Genomic DNA, 18,851 nt, shown 5'->3' on the forward strand with positions numbered 1-18,851 from the left:
TTTATTGTAATTAATAGAAGGGTTACATTATATTCACCAGATAGAAGGTACATTAATTCACATACATTGATACTCTTTCTCATGTCTTGGTCCCCATTTCCTTCCCCCCCACCCCGACCCCTCATCTTGTTTTCCCCCCTTCCCTATCCAATTTCAAATAACCAAATACAAATATATCCAATATATCAGATAACAAAGTGAGATACTGTAACAATATGAGATAACCCAGGGACAGCAAAAGAGATGAGAGATAACATAGTACATTAAGGACAACAATCACTCATTATATGGCTTTGGTTTCATTGGTTATAACCAAGAAATGTTAAATTGTAAGCCAAGAAGATTAACCCTTGGGGTGATGCTGAATTATTTTTCATCATTTCTTATGATTGTATTTGTGGATTATAAAATATCTAATAGCTAGAGATGGAAAAAGTCTTCTACCCATAGGAACAATAGATTTCAAAGAGACAAAACATCTGTATTTATAGTGAATGTTTTCTTTTTTTCCCATGTTAGGCATGCCACACACATAACCTATGAATATAAGGAGTGTCTTTTTTCTCTTAAATAATTCCTACAGTTAGTATCAAATGTGAAGAAAGACTTCTTTATTACTTCTCGCTTTGTTTTTGTTTTTACACTTGGCCTTTCTGTGGGTTTGTTTTCATTCACGTTGTCATTTGTTTACTTTCCCATGCGTGTACAACCATAGTTTGTATACATATGTCTGAAATTAAGCAGTTTCTTCAGCTCTTTAACTTTTTGCTAGTGACTATTTATTGTAGTAGAACTTGAATAAAATAAAAGAAAATGAGCCAGGTGCTGGTGGCTGGTGCCTGCCCAGCTATCAGGAGAGTGAGATTTGAGAATCATCATTCAATGCCAGCCTGGACAGGAAGACTCTCATCTCCAAATAACTACCAAAAAGGTAGAAGTAGAGCTTGGTTCAAGTGATAAAGTGTTTCACTTGCACACAAAAGCTCACAGACAGCTCCCTCACAGAGAACATCAGGCCACCTCTTCCTACCCCCCCCCAAAGGATAGCCCGAAAACTTTGTAAAGGATTTATACTTTATACTGTCATTTTTCCTGTAGTAAAATGATACAACAAAATGAATAACAGTTTGGATTCTGAAGCCAGGCACCAGTGGCTCACTCCCATAATCTTAACTACTTAGAAGGCTGAGATATGAGAATCATGGTTTAAAGCCAGCTCAGCCAAGATAGTCCCCTTGAGATTCTTATCTCTAATTAACAAGTTAACGAAAGTGGCAAAGTGGTAGGGCACTACCCTTGAAGAAAAGGAGTTCAGGGACAGTGCCCAGATCCCACTACTAGCAGAGAGAGGGGCAGGGGAGAATTTGAACTCTGGATTCAGTGGATGAAATATTTATCATCATGGGACCACACTCCTGTTGCATCTCTACAGGCTCAAAATAATGGATCAGGGACCTGAGTAAAGATTGCATGAGGTAACACTTATAAAATATTTGTCAGAGGACGTGGCTCAGAAGAATCCCAACTTAGATTTTTCAGGATACTGAGAAACCACATAAATATGAGAGGACATCTTAAAGGCAGCAAGAACAGCCATCTTATTTTATAACTAAGGACTTCAGAGGGCCAAGATATTAGAGCACATGTTTGTGAGGCTGAAGTTTTAATCCCTAGGATGCAGGAATAGGGGATCCAAGCTGCTACTGTGAATGAGAAAAACAAAACAAAGGTATCCACACGTAATCACATTTCATGTGATCTCATACACACTGAGAGTAGAATTGTGGTTACTAGAGGCTATCAACAACAGAGGGCCATAATAAAGTGAATAAGTTCTGTTGTTTTATTTGGAGTTAGATCAAGATAATAATAGTGCTTTATATATATCAGCATAGAAAAGAAAGGAATTTGAAAATACAATAAAGAAATGGTTAAAGTTTAAAGTTACTAACGTCTCTGAGTTGATCAGTCATATATATATATATATATACTCCTGCTATTTTGACATATACATATCTGCATATATAACATATAATTATATATGTTGCCAAAAGATCACATTGTACTTCTTACATGTGTACAAATAGAACATGAAAATTAAGCCCACATGGATCCTGAATTCCAGTCTGGAGCTCTGTCTACTACAAGGACCAGTGGTTTCATTTTACTGGAAGTTGAGAGTCTTGTCCTCAAGAAGCTTGAGATCCACTAGGGAAGTCAATACTAATGCATGTGATTAGTCTACTTCACAGTTCCAGTGGGTTTTTGTTGGTAACAAAGCAGGCATCTGGTGTCTCAAGCCTGTAATCATAGCTTCTCAGAAGGCTGAGATCTGAGGATGATGGTTCAAAGCCAGCCAGTCCTGGCAGGAAAGTCCTTGAAATTCCTATCTCCAATTAATCAGCAAAAACTGGTGGAAGTGTGGCTCTAGTGGTAGAGCTCTATCCTTGAGAAAAAAAAAAAAGCTAAAAGATAGCACCCACGTGCTGAGTTCAAACTCTAGTACTAGTACTAATACAAAAAAAAATTTTGGACTGCAGGCTTAGCTCAAATAGTAGAGCACCAGTCAGTCATGAGCCAGCAAGAATAGCAAGACCGTGAGGCCTGGAGTTTGAATCCTAATACTAGCTCAAATTTTTTCAGCAAGTCAGGTACCACTCCTCAGTAATACTTGCAAGGAGGGTCATGCTGACAGGAAAAGAACCAGGCCATAGGAGGCCTCCTTCTAAGTCCCTGGAAGATGCCAGCTGACAGAAAGGCAGCCCTCAGACCTATCTAAAGCTCCAGGCTGGAGAAGGGCTTGGAAGCTGTTCCCTTCTGCCTATCTCGGGCAGACTCTGCCTGTACCCGCCAGGCCTGCACATTGCTTGCTGGTCTCGGCGGATCCCATACGCTTCCCTGCAGGCTCTGGATGGATCCCAGAGAGAGGGGGGACTGGAGAACTAGAGGCCTAGGAGAAGGAAAGCTAGCTCTGTCCACCCCATGTGAGCTGTTCTAGCGGGGTCGCGAAGGCCCTATGCCACCCCGCCATGGAGTGCCCGTCCGACCCTCGCACCCGCCAGATCGGATGCTCCCCGCCAGACGCGACCCTGGCCGGGCCACGAGGAAGTGTCTGCGCTGGCCGAACGCCCTGCTGCCCGGCGCTGAGCTGGCTCCTGGGCTTGGACCGCAGTCTCCTTCCTGCGCGTCCTGAACTGAGACCCAGGGTGGAAAATTCCCGCTCGTACTTGACCTGAGCCATATTTCTACTATTTTGAAAGGATTGAGGGAGGAAGACAGAGGAGGGGAGCCTTACCATTTTAAATCATTTCCTTCTGCATTCGCCTTATGGCAGTGTGATGATTTTTCTTTTAAAACGAAGCAGATTATAATTAGTAAAATGTCCAACGCGGTTTAAAAGGAGTGGGGGAAGCTTAATGCTTTTTCATTTGAGGTTGCAAGCAAACCACATAAGCCTGACATGAAAACATAAGACAATCTGATTTCTATAGATTGGCCTTGTGGCTGAACCATTTTTCAACAGGTTTTTAATGGTAATAAATCTTAATAGACTGTTTTAAAAAATGGAGACAGGTGTTTCAGTTGTGCCTGGAAACGCTGGGGGGGAAAGTAGGTCTTTTCATTTATTTCCAATAAACACAAAATGCAACCTTTCAAGCATATTTCAAAGGATACAGTTGGAGTTCAGGGTTGCCCTATTTCCTTTGAGACAAAAATGTAACCCCTATGAAATGGATGGATTAGTGGGATTGCAGTTCTGTAATGGAAGTCAACTATCTATTTAAATCTATCTGTTTAAATTAACTATCTATTTAAATGGCTGATGTTTTTCCCGAAGACAAGGGACAGGCACTCCTAGGATTCCAAGTTTCTAAGATTAGCTCTTCAAACCCTGCCAGCCCTTGATGTCCTTTGAGCAACAGGTTCTGCTGAGATTCTTGGGATGTTTACAATGCAGAAAATTGTGATCCAAAGAAACTTTATGCTAATGATGTGGATATGAAAAATGTGTGTTAGATGGAGAAGAAAGTGGGGAAGATGGGAATTAAGTGGAAAAGAATGGGTAGAACAAGTTAGGAGACATGAAAATCAAGGACAAAACTATGAAAAAGATTCAGGGTTCCCCCCCCTGGAATGTTCCTTATATTTTGAAACTCCTTCTATCTAGTACCTTTTGCCATTTTAATGGAGAGCAAACTTGGATGCAAGAAACTTTCATTTCTATTTAGAAAATAGGTTTTAATAAAAGCACATGCATGATTTTACTCTAAGAATGTATGCTTTTAAAGAATGAATAAATCATATCTTCACTGTTCAAGATAGAATATACAGTTCAAAGATTCAATCATTCTGACAGCCTCAAAATTAAGAATTTGACTGGTCAATAGAGCAAAAACAGAAGAAAAAAAAAAGATCCAGATTGAAACAAACTACATAGAATAAGTGGGAGTGAAAGAATTGAATGCAAATTTTAGAATTTAAAAGTGCACTGCACTCAGGTTGTAAGCTATTCTGATTTTTATTTAGGAAGTCAGTATTGATTATTGGCAATGTGCTCTCCATAAAATCAATCCAATTCTGTGTGCCTTCCTGAATCCATAAATAAGAGGTTAGGTAGCCAAGTCTCACTCAGTTCTGATCATCTATTATAAAGGGAGTTCTAAAGCAGAATTTCTGTGTGCTCTGAGAAATGTGAAGCTGAAAGCGGGCTTATTTATGGCAGACAGTCACCAGAGTTAGCCACCCAGTGAGCTAGTTTGATATAGGCATGCTAACTTTTGTGCCCCTGTGTATTGAAAAAGACAGGAGCATTTCTAAGAGTGCTTTTTACAGTCCCATCCAATCTAGAGAAAATCTGTCCACACACCAGTCTCAAAGCTGTCCAATAGAATGGTTGCTTGTCTCTCAAAATAGTAAATAAAAATCCTGCATCTACTTAAAGAATGATTATCCTGAAGGAAGAAACACCAACAGCAGTGACCATTTTTCACCGACGTGCTCGGTCATCAGAAAAGCTTAATAAATCCCTATTTAGTATGCATTTATGCAGTGATTACATGAACTTTGACCTTTGAAGAGCTGTAGCAATTAGCTTCTGTGTCCAGTATTTTCTGCCCACCATTCCCTACTGGCTGCCTTGGGTCCTTCTGCTGCTGCTGCTGCTTCTTCTTCTTCTTCTTCTTCTTCTTCTTCTTCTTCTTCTTCTTCTTCTTCTTCTTCTTCCTTTTTTCATCTCTCAAAGCCTCATGCATGAGGAAAGTATAAAATCTTAAAGTTGACTTTCTATTTGAAGTATTTGCTTTGGTACAAGTTAATTTCCCTTCCACTCCTGTTTGAACACCAATTTCAGATGGATATTGGGGCCCTGGTTGTCGATATTAGTGAAACATAAATGGATTTCAATTCAATCTTGTCCTGTACTTTCCCAATGAGAAACTCTAATGGCCCAGAGGGTTTCATTTCATAGCTTGTGGCATCTGAAATAAATTGAATTTCTTCCATCAGATGGATTTAATGTATTTTTTAATAGTTCACATAATTTATTTGAAGTCAAATGAAACCTACTGGATTGGCAGCAAACTAGAGGAGGGGGCAGAGGAAGGGTAGCTGGAAGCTTCCAAGAAAAAAAAATGTAGGGGAAGTAGAAGGAGGAGGGAAGAGGAAAGTGTTTTAAGTTTCTAGTAAACATTGTTTAGCAAAAGAATAATAGGAAAGTTGCTCTCTTTACCAAAGAAGAATGAAACTATAATTGTTGCCTTTAGCTGAGAGCTCAGATAAACCGCTGGGACTCATTCTAAAGTGACCCATCACTGCATTCATCTCTTCTTGAACTTTCGGTGAACCTGAGATTAAACAGGGGTGAGCAGCTAAGCAGTTTGTTGTTAGCAGCCTTTTCAACAACCCTTTCAGACTGAGTAAATATTGATCGGTTTGAATCTGATTGCCCCAGAGGAAAACACCACTGCATCTGAATAGCCTCCAAAAGTAAACTTTCAAAGGTGAAGCCCAGAGCAGGCACAGAGTCACAGCAAGATTCAATTCAGCCTCGTTTGAGGGCATCCTGAATTTAGGGAGTAGTTAGGTAAATGCTGAGGAAGAAGTGAAGGAAAAGCATTTGAAAATGAATTTCATATTGCAATGATTCCAGGTCCTTAGTAGAGATCCTAGCTCTTATTTTTTATCAAGAAAATGTTATTTTCTGTTTTCCTCCTTTAGGTAATTTCAGTTACAATTGCTGTCATTTTTCAAGAAGCTAATGGTGCTCCTTTGAGACCAAAACAGAAAAAGAGAGACCTTGAAATAAGATGTGTTAAGCGCCTTTGATTTAATCGATTGGGACAGCTAAAAAGATACAAATGTTTTCCTCATTGAAAGGTATATTAATGTTTCCTAAATGCATTGCTTGTTAGCTGATTTATTCCATGACCTAGAGAAGGCTAGGGATGTTTTGCTATAATTTATCGTTCTCTTCTCTCAGCTACATTAAAACCAGCACCTTGAAGATTGGAATCTGGGATCCCAGCAGGTCCAGCCCTGCTTTTAGATATTGAAATCAAGTCAGTGGCATGCAAATGATACTTTAACACATTAAAGTATTTGGAAACCAGCCATCTGTTTTGCTGTGTGGTCTTACACTAATAAACAAAAGATACAGTGTAAGGCCAAGCGGGCAATGAAAGAGAAGGTTCGCAGCCTTTGAAGTTCTCCATCCACTTTTACCCGCAACCTCAGAGCCCAGCAGCACTGGCGCCCTTGATATGGCCGCAGCCACAGTGCCTGCAAAATCCAAGCTTCCCCTTGTTAAAGGGATGTGTGGAAAATCTCAAGGGTGCTCTAGAAGGCCTACAAATCTCAAGTTCTTTTTGCAGGTTTTTCTCTCCTGCCAATCCTTAAAAAAAAAAAAAAAAAAAAAAACATGGTTGGGAGGGGGAGGAAGATATATGCCTGTAATTATTTGTGAAGCTGTGAATTTTCTGCTCTGCTGTTTGGGCTCAAAGCCTCCAAAGATGTGTTAAAAGTAAAGGAAAAGTGACAAGTGGTGTGGGAAGAGTGCCACTTTGAGCCCTATCATTTGCTGGCTTCCCTGTGGAAGATCGAATACATTGCTTTGGTCTGAAATCACTTGGATATTGAAAGATTTCAAGGTGGCTTTCCACCAACTCACCTGGAAGAATCTAATGAGCCTAGAGGGAAAAAAATGTTTTCCTGAGTTATATAAAATTAGAACTGTTGACTCTTTACAGTCACACGTAAATCCAACCTATGAAATCCAAGCTGAGTCTGAAGGAAACAAGATCAACAACTCAGAGGCAGGGATGGGGAGCCTTTGGAATGAATGTTGATTAAAAAATGGATGGAGGTACACAAGGGTTTACCAAAAACAGATTATATTCAATTTAGAGATGGAATATATTGGAACACTACATGACAAATCTCAAAACATAGAAGGAGGGGATTGTGAGGGGAGGCTCATCCTCACAATATCTTTATGCAAGAGGTAATTAAATGTGAGACTCTTCACTCTTGGTTCACTGATGTGAAGAAAGATTGACTGAAGACAGTTTCAGCTTTTGAAGGAGACTCTGTTTATATATATGTCATCATTCAGCTAGAGGTGAAAAGGTTAGCACTTGACCCAGGAAGTAACTATGTTTGTTGCAAAAATAGGTCTATTTCATAAGTTTCTTCACAATTTTTCCCACCTTTAATCCAGATTGTAATAAAGGAGTTGTTGTTTTAAAAGAGAATCAACACAGTAAATAGACATTTGATAAGGTGAAATGACATTCATAGGGGTAGCTCCAGCTCCGTGATAGTGGAAAAGTCATTTAATTCAGGAATAGGCCCACTTCTTTGAAAATACACACTTCTCCCCTTCACTTGTAAATTTTTAGGAAGCAACGCATTGTAGCCCAGTAAAATACACAGAAACTTAAGCATACCTGAAATTGGAATATATTTATTACAGACATCTTAAGACCCGTAAACTCTGCTCTGGATCATATCACTCCAAGATCTCAGAGCTGTTCATGATTGTACAGGAAATGGGGAATATCATAAGTTCACAAAGGATAACTGATAGAACTCAGTGTGGTACATCAGGGACATCAAAACATTGTGCGACATGCAAAAGACTATTCACGAATCACACAAATTATACATTCATTGTGCCATCCATCACATTAACAATTGAGCTGCAAATACATCATATCCAGCTAAGATAATGGTGGAAAGAAAAAGTTGATTTGAATAATACCCTTAGGTTCCTAACAACCCAACACAAATTTTAAATGGAGGTGTCAGGAGAAGCAAGAAGAAATGGGGAGGGTTGGAAGAGAGTTCATGATGCCAGGATTCTGAACCTTGTGCTTTTCAGACCTTCCAAATTCAATGAAAGAACAACTTGGGGCACCCTCAAAGGCATCTGATTGGGTTGAAATGAAAGTCTTTATTCTTTCATCTCTAATCACATGTAAAACTGTACCAGTTTTTGAGAGTTTGTCCACCCTGTCTGGTTTATTCACCTACTCTAAGCATTTCTAGAAAATCTGTATAAAGATAAATCTCTCAGGACAAAGTATTTACAATCAGCAAACTCACATGAAATCGAATTAAATTAAGAGGTGAATTAATTGTGTGAGCACATCCATAGTGCATCTCTTCTTTCAAGACCTCTTAAACTTTCTCTCTATCCTACTTTTAAGGGCAACGTAGAGGAGAAATGTAAGTATACACTTAAATAAAAAATGAAATGCCTCCCTTGTGGGCATGGTTTTTGCTGACAAAAAGGAACTACTTTCCAAAGAATAGCTGAAAGGGAAAGACCATTGGCTGAGAAATCTGCTAAAAGCAAGGAGGGTTGTCAGAGCCCCTCAGAAGTTGCTGCTGATACCCAGTGTGGATTAAGGAGTTAACCTTCAACCAAGTATCTAGAATTCTCTGGAAACACAGTAACCTGGCCAGGAGCCTCTCCAGTTAGGATGGGAAAGGAGTGAGAGAGGAGGGAAGGAGGGATGGAGAGAAGGAGGAGAGAGAGAGAGAGAGAGAGAGAGAGAGAGAGAGAGAGAGAGAGAGAGAGAGAGAGAGAGAGAGAGAGAGAGAGAGAGCCTGAAAATGGAAAGGAAGATAAGCTAAGAATGTGCTTTGGATAAGGAATCCCAGCCCAAGGCTGCAGAGTCTGGGGCTCAGGCGGCCTCAGTGGGAGGTAGGCAGAGTGTCGGAGGTAGAAGACCCAGGAGAAGGAACGCAGGGTGAGGAGCTAGACTTCTCCGACGATTCCTCAGCCTTTTCGTCGCTTCCAGGTGGGGTGGCTGGAGAGATGGGTAAGAGCCCTTCTTTCTCACGTTTCTTCTGCTTCATTCGGCGGTTCTGGAACCAGATCTTCACCTGGGTCTCATTGAGCTGCAGGGAGGCAGCGATCTCCACCCTGCGGGCGCGGGTCAAGTACTTGTTGAAGTGGAACTCTTTCTCCAACTCCGTGAGCTGCTTGGTAGTGAAGTTGGTACGCACTGCGTTGGGCTGGCCTACGTAGCCATACTCTCCAACTTTCCCTGGAGTGGGGAAAGAAAAGGAGGAGAAGAAAAGGTCAAAATTCACAACCCATAAGAAGATGCCTGCACACTTCAGGGCAATATTCCAGGTTGATCAAGACACTTCGCAACGCAAACCCTGCTGGGGAAGGTGAGTGATGAGGTGTGAAGTGCTAACCTGAAGTCAACCATTAACATGGTCTGTGATTAATGGAGATATTAAGGAAACACTATCACCACCTACAACCCCCCGCCTGCAACACGTTACACACCTACGTCCTGAACATTTAAACCCAAAGATTCCTTTGCCCCAACCCACCTGGGCAGTCTCCTCACAACCTACAACACAGGCTAGAAGCAAGAACCCTTCTCTTCAAAAAAAAAAAAATCATTATTAGTTTTCCATGACAAACTAGGCGAACCAGCTCGTTCCAAAATCAATCATAGAGCTTTTTCTGACCAGCAGGACTAACCTGTTTTGGGAGGATTTCTTTTGACTTTCATCCAGTCAAAGGTCTGAGCTGAAGAAGACGTTTCGGACGCAGGGGAGCGGCAGGCTTCTTGGTGGCTGGCGTGGAGAGGGGACAAGGAGTTATTATACGTAGCCAGGGCCAGACTCTGGTGCTCTTGTCCATATGAGTGGTGAATATATTGAGGCGAGCCCACTGCGCCCCCAGCATAACCCTGGTGGTGGTGGTGATGCTGGACCATGGGAGATGAGAGATTTCCAGAGTAAACAGCGGGAGCGCACGAGGGGTACCCACCGTTTATGTCTGCTTCCTGATTTAACCCATAGGGGCTGTAAGGCGCACCGAAGTTTTGCGCGCCGTAGCTGGGACCACAGCCTGAGTGGGAGTAGGACACCCCCAGGTTCCCAGAGGTCTGGTAAGTGGTCGGCTGAGGGTGATGATGGTGATGGTGGTGGTGGTGGTGGTGGTGGTGGGGCGAGCTGATCTGCACCCCCCTGCCCACTAGAAAGCGGTCGTCGCCGCCGCAGCTGTTGGCACTGACCGCGCAGGATTGGAAAGTTGTAATCCCATGGTCGGAGGGGTAGGCTCTCGCAGAGCAGGTCCCGGAATCGCCACTGCCAAGCATGGGGTATTCCAGAAAGGAGCTCATTCTTGCATTGTCCATCTGTCACTGAGTGACCCGGTCCTGCGAAGCCCTGGGTGACCGTGCCAACTTTCTCACTTCCTCCATGGGGCCGAAGAAGAAAAATGATATGAATGTACAGTGCGCGAGCGGGGGGGCGGGCGAGCGGAGGGCGCAAGGGGAGGAGCACGTGACTTTGACAGCCAATGGCTGAGCTTGCTGCGAAAGTTTGTGGGCTCCGGCGGTGATGGATCACTGTTTCAGTGGCATTTAAATCCCCGGCGCTCCTCAGTCTAGGTGACGTGCCATTGCCCCCCCAGGCAGCCCAGGCGGCGGCAGCTGCAGCTGCGGCGGCTGCAAAGGCAGATTCAGAGCGCTGGAACCATGGGGACCTGAGGCTGCGCGCGCCCGACTCCGCTCCCCTCCCTCGGGAGGTGGGGGCTAGGCGGCATCCCCCGCCCCCTCCCCACGGAGATCAGAAAGATGAACTGGCCAGAGGTGAGAAGGGATGAGGGTTTCCGGCTCTCCTGGGGCGGGAATCAGTAATCCCGAGATCACTGGGTGGCTTCGTGGATCCCGGTGGAGCTGGGAGCGCGCGGAACCGGAAAGCTGGGGATCTGGCGGACACCGTGCGCTGGGCTTTCCGGGCGGCTTCCACCCGGCAGCTCCAGCTGCGAAGCCGTGGGGACTGTGACGAGCTCAGAGAACCGTGGAGCAGGGCGTGGCTGTACCACTGGCTTTTCCAAGCTCAGAATGGACTAGGTCGGGTGCAGTGGACTAGCTGGGAGGACCCGGGTGGACGTGGCCGGGAGGACGAGGATAAAAAGAAACTTCCCTCCTCCCCCTCCTCTCTGAGTCCTTGCCTGGAAACTTCCTCAGTCTATTAGCATAGCAATGAAGAGCTTATGTAATTCGACCCCCGGGGAGGGTGGGGGGGGAGCGAGTGAGCTCTTGAAATCGAGCGGGCTGAAAAAGGCCTGGCACGGCCCAGCTCGTCGGGCGCTCTTCCCCCCCTCCCCCCCCCCCCCCCCGCTCTCCGCCCCTTTCTCTTTCGCGTCTCAGCTTTGCCCTGGGAGCCCTCCCAGATCCTAGGCAACGCGGCCGTGGGAGTTTGAGGGGAGAAGGGGGTGGGGAAGAGATGACGCCAGCAGACGTGGTCAGCGTGCCCTCCCGGGGGTGCTCTTCAGGCCATCTGCCGGCCCTTCAAGACCCAGGAGCCTGCGCGCTCTTACCAGGCCTCGCAGGGCCAAACCAATAGCTTCTGCAAAGTATGCAGAGCCCCGCACACACACACACCCCAGTCATGATATAGATATAGAGAGAGAGATAGAGAGAGATATAGATATATAGAGAGAGATATTCCTGAAGGAGCACATTAGTAGTTGGAGAGCCTTCTTTTTCCACCACAACCTCAATTTTCACACCTGGCGGGGGGAGGGAGTCTGGCAGGTGGGAGGGGCTGGGGACAGATGGCTGAGAGTGGATGGATGGGATTTTCCTCTTTCCCAACAGCATCTCCTCCCCTTTCCAACCGACAGTGTAGTTGCTTATATGGACCCTCAAGTCTTTTCCCCAAGGGAAAGCAAATATAAGCGTCCTCTTAGACCAGGGATCCTGTGCTCCACCCCACCCCCATCTTGCACTGATGTTGATGGGGCTGTTAATTGTTGTTTACTATTGGGTTTCATGTCAACCCTGGGCTTGTAGAGAAAAGGGCAAGCAAAGAATTGACCTAATCAAATAGTAGAGATCACAGACGACCTAAACAGCCTGCAGACAATGATGCATAAATTTTATTCTGATGTTTGCAACAGATGAAATTAGTAATAAGGATTATATGTGGTTTGGGATCTCTACTTTCTCCACCTCTCCAACCTATTAGGAAAAGGAAGTTTTCTCCAGACTAACACAACTCTGTGTTAGTCACCCCAAGTCTTCTGCATTCGTTTTCTACATATAGCAATGTGCCCCCCCCAAACACTCCATGAGGGAAAATCCATGCAGATTTTTGGGTCTACGCTCCCTCCATACCACTGAACCCACACATATAATTCCTTTTGCGAAGGTATTTCTCTGTGACCTTTGACCCACCCTCCAAGCACGGTTAAAGGGAAGCCCAGGGAGTAAAGTTCCTCCTGCCTCAGTTTCAGGTCCCTGGCAGAGGCACTGGCCCCCTTCTCACTGGCGTGTTCCTTGCTATCCCCAGGCCTCCTACAATGGGATAAATGAGCCCTGGGGTGTAAGATGCACGATTGGGGGAGGGGGGTTACTGGCAGTGTAGAGTATTTGCTTTCCCAGTGATCTGTTCTCTCAGCCACTGCTTGTTGATTCCTCCCCTGGCCGCATTCTTGTCTCTTTGTGGGCCTTAGCCAGGGTTTGTACTGTCCTCCTGGCTTCCAAATACCTACCGCAAGGCTGTCTCCTCCCCACCCCAGAGGTTCTTGCTTCTTTGCTAGTTTGGGCCTCTGGGCTCTTCTCACCCCCCACCACCTCCCCCCCACGCGCGCGCGCGCGCGCGTACACACACACACACACACACACACACACACTCACTCACTTACACACCCTCCTTCTCCTGGAAGCCAGTGAGGTGTTTTCTTGTGATCTCAAATTTAGACCCTCACACAGACCAATAGACACAAGTGAGCGACTCTCCCTTCCCCGCACTGACCCCCGCTCTCTGCAGGCTGGACACTCAGCTCACCACCCAGCCGGCCTGCTTTCGGCCAGCCGGCCGCCCGGAGCGCTGCTAGGCCCGCACTGCTCACAAAGGCTGCCTCCCCTGGCCTGGAGCCCGTAGGCTTCCGTAGCTCGCATTCCTCCCCAGCCCCCACTCGGAGGGACAGTGGGGGCTATTTCTCGGTGTTAGAGACCCTTAGTCCTTTGAGCAGGTAGACCAGCGACCCTGGACGAAAGTCTCTGTAAACGTCCCAGGAGAGTGGATGGAGGCAAGCTTGGTCAATATTTAAATGATCATTTGCAAGCAGCTTGCTCCATCCGCCTGGTTCAGGGCTCTTTTACCAGAAAGGGAAGGGGTGAGGAGACAAAACGCCGCCGAGGCCCTGAGCCGTTCATAGCATTAGCAGCTCAGCCAAGCTGTTGTTTTTAAAGAGCAATAAAAATGAATTATGACTAAATGCCTTCTAACTTAATGCTTTCGGACGGGGATCCCCGGCAATGCGTAAGAGGATTTTTATTTGTGCATGTGTTCCTGCAATTGATCTCTTTGATGACATTCTCATTCATAGAAAGCAGTTGATTTATGAGCTTAGGACGAATCGTATCCAGGAGTGGCGCAGCCCTAGCCGCAGCCAGGACGCCCCGCTCGGGAGCTGAGCCTGGGGCGGGAACCCGCCTCAGTCCCCACGCGCCTCCAGCGCTGCGGGGATTTAATGGGCAAAGGGGTGAAAGGAGGTACTAAACAAGATCGAAATTTCCTAGGCTTTGCTGTTAAGAGCTGAGTTCTTAAATCAACCCGCCCCACACACACATGTTGCTTTTTCTCACGGTAAGTAAATATCCGTCAGAACACAGCTCAGGAAAGGAGAAATAAATATGGTGAGACAGAAAAAAAAGGGGGGGAGGATCCGAACGGTTCAGCAACACACCCGCACCTAGATTATATTTTATTGACATTTCACTTAAAGTGCTTTTTTCCCCCTCCTTCTCTAAAAAAATGTGTTACTTCATCATGTAGGGGACAGAAATCCTCCATTTTAAATATAACTGGCTAACCTGACTTCAGAGCTTTAATGATCCATTATTTGTGATGTAAACAGATTTAAGAATGAAATATTGATTTTTTTGACCCCAGGGGGTTGGGGGGAAGAGTGATTCTGAACCAGAAGATTGGAAAGAACCTCTTCTGCCTTGGATTTCCAGGCTAGTAATCATTATTCTGTTTTATTTATTTTTCTGTCTTTTAGGTCTGTTTTGCCTGAACTTATCAGCTGGGAAATTAATCGACCACACTGAAATATGCCCGGACAGGAGGAAAACTTGTGAGGGAGGGGTTAGAATGTAGATGTTTGAAACAAATGTGTATAAATAAATGAATTGTTGATAACTTAGTTAAAAACCTGGAGATGGGTAGCTAGTTAGAGATAGTCCACATTACTTATTCCTAGATCTGGGGATTTCTGCAGGTATTTTATGTTTCTACTTTCAAAAACTTGAGCTTTAGCTCATCCTAGACTGCGCACTTCTGGTTTTATTAGTAATTTAATTCTACAGCTTATGACTATACTGGAAACCAAATTCATTCCCTTGGAAAATTTAAAAAAAAAAAAACACTTGTCAAAAGCCCTAGCCATTTTCTGGCTTCCTTCTTTGTTGCTCTCTGTTGAAGACTTTGAACATGCCACCTTAATAAATATATTAAAATTGAAAAGAAGGTAAATTGTGACCAGAATTTTATTTACCACTTTAGACTAAAGGAAGAAGAAAGAGAAATCATTGTGAGTCCTGAGAAAGAGAGGGAGGAAAAAAATAAGAAAGCTACTTATAGCAAATGAGAATTTATTCTACCAAAAATACGCATGACAATGCATCCTAATGTAATACAAAAATAAAAAGAAAGTGACCATACAATTTTCGATCACTTTCTTGCAGGCCTCGTGTATTGCTTTCAGGAATATCACAGAGGATTGTGGGATTGGATTAGGTTTTAAACATCTGAAACTCGAACATGATCTGTTAGAAATGGCTCAGAAACTGGGTCAGGAGAAATTACAGAAAATCCTCAACATTTAAAGGAGGGAGGGGGTAAGTCAAGAAGAAAGTAAAACAAAAAAAAATCAACTCCAGGAATTAAAAAAAAAAAAACGAAGAAGGAGAAGTAGGCAAAACCACCTGGTCAAGGAGGATTTTTGTTTTGTGATGCTTTGATTTGCTTTTTTAATGATTTTCAGTAATTCAGATGCTGCAAGTCGATTGTGGTGAGTGTGTCTGTAAAAAAGTCAAAGCTGTCAGTTGAAATATCTACGGGACTGTCCAGGGAACCTGGCAAACTGGGGGAGACTGCATCTGAAAGCTGCAAGCAGGAATCTGTGGAGAAAACGTTAAAGTCCTGCAAAGAGGGCACTTCGAGGGCCTCGGGACTGTCATTGTTTAGGCCAGCTCCACAGTTCTGGCCCATTGTTGACAAGCAGTTAGGAACAGTGGGTGACTGGTGCTGAAAATGTTTCAGATTTTTCTCATTGCTGGTTAAAGGCGAAACTGGGAAACTTTGGGAGTCTCCATTGTGTCCATTGGGGGCCTGCTGCTGAGAGAGGGCATTTTGCTGAAAAGTGTAACCTTCTCTCTCCAGAAGGGCCCCGGAGACGCTGAGGGCTTGCTCAAAGAGAGACTTCTCTTCTTCATCCTCCTCCACTTTGTCTGAGTCCTCGAGGCTTTTAAATTTCCCTTCGTTGTTCTGGTTCTCCTTGCACTGGGTCTGCCTCTTGTGCTTCATCCTCCGGTTCTGAAACCACACTTTCACTTGTCTCTCGGTCAGATCCAGCAGGGCTGCAATTTCCACCCTTCGGGGTCTGCAGAGGTACTTGTTGAAATGAAATTCTTTCTCCAGCTCTAAAAGCTGCGTGTTGGTGTAAGCAGTTCTCAGGCGCCGAGATCCCCCGCCGCTGCCATCGGCGATTTCCAGGGATTCTGCGGAAAGGGAAACCAACAAGACACACAGGCACAGTTGGAGGTGGAGGGGTCCGAGCGGGATTATTCCACTGGAGAATAAATATAGCAGAAAAGATCAACGGCAACAAAATGGCCGCCCCTGGATGCAGAAGAGCTATTGTGCTGCCTTCCCTGGGAGCCCAGCTTGGGGAGACCCCCCATCTCCTCCACCTCTCAAATTCCTGCCCACGGCTCCCCCCCACAACCTCTTCATCCGGGAGCAAACTTTATATTAGCCACAACACAATTTATAATTAATGCATCAGCTGCTTAGCTGAGCAGGAGCGATCTATCACTCTTCATTACTGTCAAAAAGCCAAACTCTAGGACAACTAGACAAGAGGAGGTCAGTTCCAACTCAAATAAATCATCCCACATTACCCAAGTTAGGAAAGTCCCCCACCCCCAGTCCTAAAAATCTGTGCGTCGTTGTGGGGCGCAGGGTCCCTATCCCTTTTCCTCCAACGCACCCCTGCATCCACGAGGGCTGGGGAAAGGCAACCAGCCTCCTCTCCCTCTTCCCTGGCAGCCCACACTCCCCTCCCCCCGAGCCGCTCTCGGGACGGCCCGGAGGGGTAGAGGGTCCGGGCACCGGGGGCCAAGTCTTTGGACTGACCTTTGTGGCTGAGGCAGGCAGGGCCGGCGGCGGCGGCGGCGGCGGCGGCGGCAGCGGCAGCAGCGGGCGGTAGCGCGGTTTTCTTGGCCGCCTTCTTCTCCTTCATCCAGGGATACTCGGGCGGCTGCAGGGCGCCGGCGGGCACCGGGCTGCCGCGACTGCCCGCGGGGCTCGGCTTGGGGCGGCCGCCAGCGCTGTGGCGAGGGTGACTGCCCGGGTTCAGGCTGGGAATGGTCTGCTCAAAAGGAGGAGGAATCAGTGTCGAGTGTGAAAGCGTCGAGGTCTTGATTGATGAACTTTGAAATGTATCAGCGACAGGGGGAAAAGATGTCAGGCACTCAGCGAGCGATGGCTGGCTATTGATAAAACCAATCTCTCGCTCAAATTCGTAATTCATGGCCTTCTCCTTGGAGCCCCCTCAGAGGAAAAGTTCCCTCTTTTGGAGGGGCTATGGGGGGGCAAGGCCCAGGAAAAAGGCAAGCGCAAAGGAAAAAAAAATCTATCATAGAAGATCGCTGCTGGGGTGTTTTTTTTCTAATTCACTGATTACAGCCGTATGGGGACCGCGCTACTATTAAACTATTGAATTCATGGAGACAAGGTTGAAATTGGACCGAATTGGCTGTCACATGATTGCTTCTGCCCAATGACAATTTGGGCTTTAATCAAAAGAAGCCACTGTCTGTTTGATTGATCCAAAAAAGTCGGGAAGGAACGCCTCATTGGGGGCCAGCGAGGCTTTATTTACACTTTTTTTCAGGACAAAAATACGTGTATGTGGGTGTGGGTGGGAATGCCCGGGAGTGCGTGGGGGCGTGGGGGCCTGCCTGCCTCCCGATCAGCAAGGACCGAGTGTGTGCGCCCGTGAGTGTGTGCGAGTGTGAGTCCCGCTGCCGGTCCCGCCGGCGGCTGCCCTCTGCCTCCCCCGCACACTCGGCCGCATTGTTTAGGACTGTCGAGAAGACGCCTCGCACCTCACAAATCATTTAAGCACCTCAGTCTGACGCCTGCAGTCATTAACAAAGTAATCCATTAATCTTCAAAGTTTTGACACCCGAGGGCCGGCATCTCAGCCACATAAGTTCTGCTAAGGCATGAGGAAGGAGGAGGGAAGGAGGGAGGGGAGAGAGAGAGAGAGAGAGAGAGAGAGAGAGAGAGAGAGAGAGAGAGAGAGAGAGAGAGAGAGAGAGAGAGAGAGAGAGAGAGAGAGAGAGAGAGAGAGAGAGAGAGAGAGAGAGGGGAAATGGGGGTTCCCCTTTTATTTCTGTTCACTCTGTCACTAGTCATCCTCAAACCATTTCTCCTGGATTTCAGAACTATTTTTCTTTCTCTCCTCTCCTCTCCTGTCCTCCCCTCTCCTCTCCTCTCTCTCCTCCTCATCCTTCCTCTCTCTCTCTCTCTCTCTCTCTCTCTCTCTCTCTCTCTCTCTCTCTCTCTCTCTCTCTCTCTCTCTCTCTCTCCCCCTCCCTTCTTTTCATCTCCTCTTTTCTGTCCCCCCTGTCCACTCTTATCTCTTCTCTTCCATTTCCTTCTCTTTTTCTTTTCCCTCTTCTCTCCTTTCCCCCTCCCTCTCTCTGTGCTGTCCACCTCTCCATCCTCGCAGGAGACCCTCGCTCCCCTCTCTGAGTCCTTTCTGGAATCCGCCCCTGGCCTATTGTTAGTCGGCTTTTCCACTACAGCTTTGCGCCCGGCTCCGGCGGGAAGCGGAAAATGGGAGGCGGCTCTCGAAGCTTCCCGACCTTTCTGCGCCAGCAACTTCTCAGGAGTGACTGGAGAAAGATAGATGCATGTGCCAAGAGAGACAGCAACCCCAGGTTCATGTGTCCAAATCCCTGTAGCCAAGAGGCGGCCAGCCAAAGAAATGCCTCCCTGAGCAGGCGCGTGCGGCTCCTGGCATTTCGGGTTTTATACCCGTAGGGCTCGGGTGCGGTGAGTATTTCCGATTT

General features: G+C 46.0%; 2 protein-coding genes across 3 annotated transcripts; both read right to left on the bottom strand.

Annotated features, from left to right (window-relative positions):
• Positions 1 to 9,171: 9,171 nt before the first annotated feature.
• On the bottom strand, positions 9,172 to 10,664 carry Hoxa1 (homeobox A1). Of its 2 annotated transcripts, none has more exons than XM_090332304.1 (2): positions 10,004 to 10,664; positions 9,172 to 9,551 (listed from the first exon to the last, which is right to left on the bottom strand). In XM_090332304.1, exons 1-2 carry the CDS (start codon positions 10,662 to 10,664, stop codon positions 9,196 to 9,198), a joined length of 1,017 nt encoding a protein of 338 aa, XP_090188430.1. In that variant the 3' UTR covers positions 9,172 to 9,195. The 2 variants fall into 2 exon arrangements, with proteins under 2 accessions (XP_090188430.1, XP_090188431.1); XM_090332305.1 differs by lacking the exon at positions 9,172 to 9,551 and having other exon boundaries at positions 10,039 to 10,098; positions 10,302 to 10,664.
• A 4,464-nt stretch (positions 10,665 to 15,128) lies between these two features.
• Positions 15,129 to 17,554, bottom strand: Hoxa2 (homeobox A2). The gene is made up of 2 exons (XM_090332798.1): positions 16,906 to 17,554; positions 15,129 to 16,268 (listed from the first exon to the last, which is right to left on the bottom strand). The coding sequence occupies exons 1-2, from the start codon at positions 17,300 to 17,302 to the stop codon at positions 15,529 to 15,531; spliced, it is 1,137 nt and encodes a 378-aa protein (XP_090188924.1). The 5' UTR covers positions 17,303 to 17,554; the 3' UTR covers positions 15,129 to 15,528.
• Positions 17,555 to 18,851: the final 1,297 nt, after the last annotated feature.

Source organism: Megascapheus bottae, chromosome 5, assembly GCF_031878675.1.
Source record: "Megascapheus bottae isolate mThoBot1 chromosome 5, mThoBot2.hap1, whole genome shotgun sequence".
Classification (NCBI taxonomy): domain Eukaryota; kingdom Metazoa; phylum Chordata; class Mammalia; order Rodentia; family Geomyidae; genus Megascapheus; species Megascapheus bottae.